Source organism: Nelusetta ayraudi, unplaced genomic scaffold (assembly GCF_046127955.1).
Source record: "Nelusetta ayraudi isolate G7.1 ecotype Tasmania unplaced genomic scaffold, CSIRO-AGI_Nayr_v1 ptg000042l, whole genome shotgun sequence".
Classification (NCBI taxonomy): Eukaryota; Metazoa; Chordata; class Actinopteri; order Tetraodontiformes; family Monacanthidae; genus Nelusetta; species Nelusetta ayraudi.
The window spans coordinates 13,751,541-13,758,390 of NW_027466092.1; the positions used below are offsets into that span (position 1 = coordinate 13,751,541).

A 6,850-nucleotide genomic window follows, 5' to 3' on the forward strand; every position below is an offset into this window, starting at 1 on the left:
ATGAGCTTTGAAAACCTTGGAAATGTCGAATCACCGAACCAATGAAAAGGGCGGACTTTCCTATCTACATCGCCGCGTCGAAGTCCACATACTTTCTGAGCGCTTGTTGACCAGTATATTAAGTCGTAGAGGATTCAGGGGGGGGATTGAATGGTGGTACGCCACACTTGTCCTCCCCTAACTCTTTGTGGACGCCGACCAAGCTCGGCTCTCAGACAGCTATCGCCCGCGTTCGGTGTCCGGCCAGCGAAGCGGGAACCATGCCTGTCCCCGCTGGATACCTCAGCGACTCCCCCGCCGCGGCCTCCGCATCCTCGGCCTCGCTTATCCCGCCGCCTCCGATAAACACCCAGCAGCCCGGTGTTGTCACCTCGCTGCTATACAGCGGCTCCAAGTTCCGGGGCCACCAGAAAAGCAAAGGCAACTCTTACGACGTGGAAGTTGTCTTGCAGGTAAGGCTGCGGAGCTGACATTTTGGTACTTTGGACGAGCTGTCAGAGGGAGGCTGGGTGATCTGTCAAAATGATTGACAGCTGGAAAATCAATGAGCTCTGGCCTGTGTGGGGACTAGGCTAGCTAGCCGTGTGTTCAGCGATGCCTGCGACAGTTTGCAACCCGTTTCAGCCAAGAGCAGACAGTGCAGTGGAGTGCTAGCATCAATCTGAACGCGGCTGTACAGATGCTTGCAAACCAGTACCTTATTTGTTGTGTTCTTTGGGACGGTGTCTACCACAACACACAGCACTGTAGTGTATCCCAGCGTTCCCTCTCTGCCACTGTGGGAAGAGTATGCATAACATCATTAAAGTGTGTGTGTGTGTGTGTGTGTGTGTGTGTGTGTGTGTGTGTGTGTGTGTGTGTGTGTGTGTGTGTGTGTGTGTGTTTTCCTTTAGCATGTCACAATGGAGGACTCTTACTTGTGCGGCTACCTGAAAATCAAAGGGCTGACCGAGGTAAGAATCCCCCTATTTATTAAGAATTGCACCACATATACACGGTCAAATTTAAATGGAGCTAATGCTGTTTGCAGTTGCACGATTTGTGCAGGTCAGGGTATGTCATGTTATACTCTTCTCAGATTTCTAGTGCCGTGCAAGTGACTCACAAACCGAGAACATGATTTGGTGACCAGGTTTGCAAAACCTGAGTCCGCCTCTGCACGTATGACACTGAGCATTTTTTTTCTCCCCAAAACCAAACAGAGGCATTTTTAATATTTAAAAGCCCCATTTGGATTGCAAGGGATTCATCTTTTAATTCCACATGTGCAAATCTGTGTCCTCTCCAAATCTATCATAGCTTTACGCATTCTACAGTCCAGTCTGTTTTTGTGCTGTATTCTATTGTCATAGGATGTTAAAAGGATACATGTTACCTTGTAGCTTGCAATGACAAGGCGGCTCAGACTGGCTGCTCCACAGTCAATGCCATGTTTCTCCTGTTTTTGCAGGAATACCCGACACTAACCACGTTCTTCGCTGGAGAGATCATCAGCAGGAAGCGGCCGTTCCTCACGCGGAAATGGGATGCAGATGAGGACGTAGATCGCAAGCACTGGGTAAGCCAGATCAGTCACAACGAGGTGAACACTGGTGCACAACTGCAGTCTGCTTCACCTTCATCTCGTCAATGTCTTTACGCGAAGGGCAAGTTCCAGGCCTTCTACCAGTATGCAAAGACGTTCAACTCAGATGATTTTGACTACGAGGATCTGAAGAATTCTGACTACATTTTCATGAGGTGGAAGGTAAGGGTTCTCCCTCAGTTCTCGGAACGCTGCAATTTTTCCCCCACCTGAAAATGCTTAATTTGCAATTGGCCCCCTCGTCTGCGCCTCCAGGAGCAGTTCCTCGTCCCAGACCACACGATCAAGGACATCAGCGGTGCATCGTTCGCTGGATTCTACTACATCTGCTTCCAGAAATCCACAGCGACCATTGAGGGCTACTACTACCACAGGAGCTCTGAATGGTAATAACACCAATTACTATCGAGGGAAGTTGAGGCATTTACACAAAGGGCACATTTTTGAGGAAAAGGCAGCTGGATTGTTTCCCAGACCTGCAAAACTATTTGGTAGGGGAGAGCAAGTAGAGACAAATTTATTTTGAGTTTAGAGGAATATAGCTTTCTTTCCTTTTTTTTTGTTTTCTTTTTTCAACAGCTTCAGCTTTGGATGTTTTAACTGAAACTGGCGCAAAACAATCAAACCTAAATTCACAGCAAACAAGCAGCTTCTTAGAGAGAAGGATCTTAAAAAGCATTTTGCCAGTTTCTTGATCCATATCTGCTACGTAGTTGGCAGGAGTCACTTTAGAGACCGAGCGGGCAATATCAAGGCAGCAGGGTTGTATTTAGGTGGTGGCAGTGTCGCCTCATGCTGAAGCGTTTAGCAGCAGATACAAGCTGTATTTGCGGATGTTCAGGGCAGCCAACACAAGCTGTCGGATCATTTGCCACCGCGCATGAAGCTGTTTACAAGTCGCACACGCTGCCAAACGCCACGGTGTTAGCGTTGAGCCTGCTGTCTTCCTAGCGGGGAAATAAGGTGGCTAACGCTAATTTGGGTAAGTGGGACGTTCAGGTTCAATGCTGCACGTGCATTTCACGAGGAAATCATTTTTCAGTGTGAAATGGGCGTCATGCGACATCCTCCGCTTCTCACGGCTGATGCAAATTGCACCAGGCCGGTTCTTTTCCTTCTCTCTTCCTTTTCACGTGTCGGGAAAACAAAACTTGAGGTGCTGACAGATCAGCGTCTGTGCAGCCTGTGCACACTGAGTGAGCAGGTCAGTGAAAAGAAAAATCGAGACGCACCAATGACACAGAACTTGCATTATTGGTAACCGCAGATGTTAGCTGACTGCTGATTAACTTCCATTACTAATGAATCATTACGGCCTATGGCATCAACCGACGTGAAGACGCCCTGTTTAACTAACCAAATGACTGACTGACTACCGAAACTGTGCTTACCTGATGGATTAGCATGCTACTCTGTCTGCACAGTTCACTGCTGAGCTTTTCTCCATACATCTTGCCTTTGTGTCTTCAAGTCAATTTTGTCTGATGGATGAGGTTGAAAATGAATCTGCACGAATAGCAGCAAAAACATAGTGTTGCTACATGTTGGGCAGCATTTGCACAACATTCCCCAAATGTTGACAGGTCTTTAGAACTTTATGCAGAGTTGCTGTCTTGCTGGAGAGAGAAGGGATGGACCCGACTTTGACTGCCGCGTGTTGCTTAAAATGCAGAGTCTTTCAGTGGAAATGGTGTTGCTGGTCCTGCAGATGTGCAGGCTGCTTGATAAAACACCCCCGTCGGTCCAAACTGTAAAAAGCTGAACGCTTAAGTTGCAGTCTATGTTGTACAACTACGAGAAATGACACGAGAGCAAACAAACAAAAGTTGATTGATCTGTTCTCTCGTTGCAAAAGCTTGTAGGTGTTTTTCTCAAACAGCAGGGGGCAGTCAAAGCCAGCCGATACTGGCCTTGCCCTGCTGCCGATGGTACAGCAGTGAGATGGAGTCGGCCAAGGAAATGATGTTGATGAACGTTGAAGCGTTGAAATAACATTTTTGAAAATTTGAAAGCTTGTCAGTGCACGTCACCCTGTGACTGCCAGTCACTCGGTGGCTTTCAGTCACTCGCTGGCTTTCAGTCATGTGTCCCAGCATTGCGACGACAACCACACACACCTCAACTTCCACCAGCAGGTTGTGTCAGTTCAGTCAGCCAGACCCTGGCCAGATTTCGACTCGACACCAGCCTTGATGTGAACGCAGCCTCATGCCTTTTTTCATTTTCATGATGGCGTCAGCTTGTGATATTATTCCAACATTGTCCGTGTTGCTCACTGTGCAGGTACCAGTCTTTAAACCTCACCCACGTTCCCGAGCGCAGTCCAGCCATCTACGAGTTCCGGTGACATCGGCCAGGGCGGTGGAGAACATCGGACATCTATTTTTCTTTCTTTTCTTTTTTTTACGTTTGTCTTTTTTTTAATTTTTAAGAACAGAGACTCCAACTTCAATGTTGAGTTGAGATCTATGGATGCTACTGAGGAGGTAAAGGAGTTCTGGGATTAACACTCTCATTAATCCCTCGGACGTTCCCGGGACGAAGAGTCTCGGACGATGGACGGGATACGTAACAAGTGAATGTACATGGCAGAGAGATGGAAAGAAAGGAAGGAAGGAAGGAGGAGGGCGGAGCCACGGCCAGAGCAGCAGCAGCAGCAGCAGCAGCAGCAGCGGCAGCAGAGACTGAGATCGTTGCTCCCACTGCATCCTCGTTTCTTTCTTCTGCTTAAATGCAAACTATTTGACGCAGCGTCCCGAGACACTTTATAAGATGACTTTTTTTTTCTTCCCCTCTTTCCCCCCGCCTTCCCCACTCGTCTTGTCCTGCGACTCTGAACTTCATCCGGCTTTTGTCCATCGGTGTGGAAAAAGCAGCATTGACTCGCGTGACTTTGTGTCGGACGAGGACTTCCTGCGAGCTAGGGGTCGGCTCTCGCAAACACCCGTCACGGTCAAATCACCGAGTCAGCGCGCCAGGCATCCAAAGGGACAAGATCCAGACCAGTGGAGCTTTAAGCAGCCCTTAAGCTAGGAAAAAAAACAGTATTTGTTTGTTTGTTTTTTAACATTGGTGATTTGATTGCTCAGACAGAAGATATTTTGTTATTTTACTCTAAATATTGGATGCAGAGTGGCACTTTAAAAGATGAGCGACACACAGAATCAGCTCCCCCACCCCCCTCCCCCTCTCCGAGTATTATTATTATCACATGTGATTGCTGTGGATCTTGTTCTGTTGATTGACATTTGCACAAAGATGAACCTATTGTTACTAATGACTGCATTCAGGACTCGTGAGCCCCCTGTGTGCACGGTGGCAAACTTTTTACAAAGATTTTTACGGGCGGTACTGTTGGGGGAGGGGAGGGTCCAAACCATTATGTCGTAGTATTAAAAGGAGATTATTTTTAACCGCGCACTCTGCATCAAATAATGATAATAATTAAAAAAAAGCATTTTGCGTTCTTTTTAAATTTGAATGCCCTCCGCTCGTGCATTCACGTCTCCTCGACTATGCAACACGTTGAACATGGAGCACTCTCCAAACACGCAACCAGTTTCTAGAGACAGAGTATATAATTTTATCCTTGATGTGTGTGCTTGCGTGCGCGTGTATATATCTATATTATAAAGAATCTATGTTCATGAAAGGAAATATTTTTAAACTTCAGATGGATCCACTCCCTCCCCTCCCCCCCCCCCGATCATGTCCCCGCCCTTCTCCATGTGATGGTGCCATGTTTCTAATGCTTATCAGAGTTGTACTATTACACTTCAGTGTGTTTGAACAGTGAAAACTAAAAGCAAAGCCTGGATGATGGGTTGATGGTATGGCTGCAAATGATGGGTTGGAAAAAAAAAAAAGAAATCATATCAAAACACCTTTCACTGCGTCTTGTTTGCTTGTTTATTTTTCATATAATTATTATATTGATACATATATATACACACATAATTCTTCAAACCATTGCTTTTCTAGCACATTATTTCCGTAAATGAAAACAAAAACCTGGACTAAAGTCGCGAGGAAACTCCGCACCCTCTGGTGGGCATACACAGTCACTGCAGCCTGCCTGGGTCATGGAGCGAGGCCAGGACATGTTGAGAATCAAAGCCAATGAACTTAAACGAGAGCTGCGAGCTTCAACTGAGAAGTTCAGGTCCACTGCTCAGGGCCTTTAACTCTAACTGTGTGTGCGTGTGTGTGGCTTTTGGACCACTATGTACATTGGACTAACTGGTAACTCAACTTGTCAGACTCCAGACACACAGACTCCAGTAGTGTCCCCGAGTACAGAAGAAGCAGTGAGAAAATAGATGGATGGATGTTTGATACATATCAAAAGATAAATCATAAATCATAAACTAATCTTATTCACTTTGTTATGTGATCACATGACTGCTTTTTTTTTGGACACTAATCAGATTGAATAGAGCTGGGGGGGGAGAAAGGTCACCCAGTTTAAACACCTAAATATGAGTCATTTTAAAACCAAGGTGACATTGACCTCCAAGGCAATGACTTTGCTGCTTTTTTTTTTTTTTTTTTTTTTTTTTTTGTCTAATCCTTTGTTGAAATTTAGTTGACTCAAGTCAACAGGATTTAAATTCAGAAGATTCGGATCAGGATCACAAAAGTGAACCGAGCGACTTTTTAGAAAATCTCACAAATTCCAAGTTAAGCCCTGTTTGACCCAGCGTTCCATTTCAAGTCTGACTGATACCCGAAACTGGTCTTCCTGGTGACGTTGGCCACACAGTTACTCGTAAACGCAACAAAACACTTCCTTGCAGCATGGGAAACAATACAGGGCATACAGTAAGCACATACGTGACCTTACAGTAAAGATGATCCTCCCCTGTTTGCTCACCATCACCACGCCCTCCCTTCTCACTTTCTTTTGGATTCCAGTGGCGTCGCCTCCCACGCTCAGCTCAGCGGGGTGTTCGGTTCAAGCGCCAGCCTGTCCGGAGGCTGTGGTTCCTCCTCACCGCTGCACCGTCACTGGAGAGGCTTTCTCTAGGGGAGGCAGCCAGCTTGTGAAAGTTTGCTCTGGACCTGCCACAACAGAACGGACAAGACTTCACTGCCATCGAACCGTCAAGTGCAATAAAATATAAAATTAGGGTGTTCAGACCAATATGCCAAATGCATGTAAATATTTTGTAAAGATGATTTTATTTTCTTCTTCTTCTTCGTCTTATCATTATTATTATTATTATTATTACAATAATAATAATAATAATAATAATAATAAATAAT

At 45.8% G+C, this 6,850-nt stretch overlaps 1 protein-coding gene across 1 annotated transcript; it reads left to right on the top strand.

The window, feature by feature from the left end:
- Positions 1 to 86: 86 nt before the first annotated feature.
- LOC142893785 (glucose-induced degradation protein 4 homolog) lies at positions 87 to 5,473 on the top strand. Its single transcript, XM_076034676.1, has 6 exons — positions 87 to 452; positions 894 to 953; positions 1,451 to 1,558; positions 1,646 to 1,747; positions 1,841 to 1,971; positions 3,869 to 5,473. The coding sequence occupies exons 1-6, from the start codon at positions 261 to 263 to the stop codon at positions 3,930 to 3,932; spliced, it is 657 nt and encodes a 218-aa protein (XP_075890791.1). The 5' UTR covers positions 87 to 260; the 3' UTR covers positions 3,933 to 5,473.
- The last annotated feature ends 1,377 nt before the right edge of the window (positions 5,474 to 6,850 follow it).

Coding starts and splice junctions, on each gene's coding strand:
- LOC142893785 (XM_076034676.1), top strand. CDS start 261: ATGCCTGTCCCCGCTGGATACCTCAGCGACTCCCCCGCCGCGGCCTCC. Junction 954..1,450: donor AAATCAAAGGGCTGACCGAG/GTAAGAATCCCC, acceptor CTGTTTTTGCAG/GAATACCCGACACTAACCAC. Junction 1,559..1,645: donor ACGTAGATCGCAAGCACTGG/GTAAGCCAGATC, acceptor CTTTACGCGAAG/GGCAAGTTCCAGGCCTTCTA.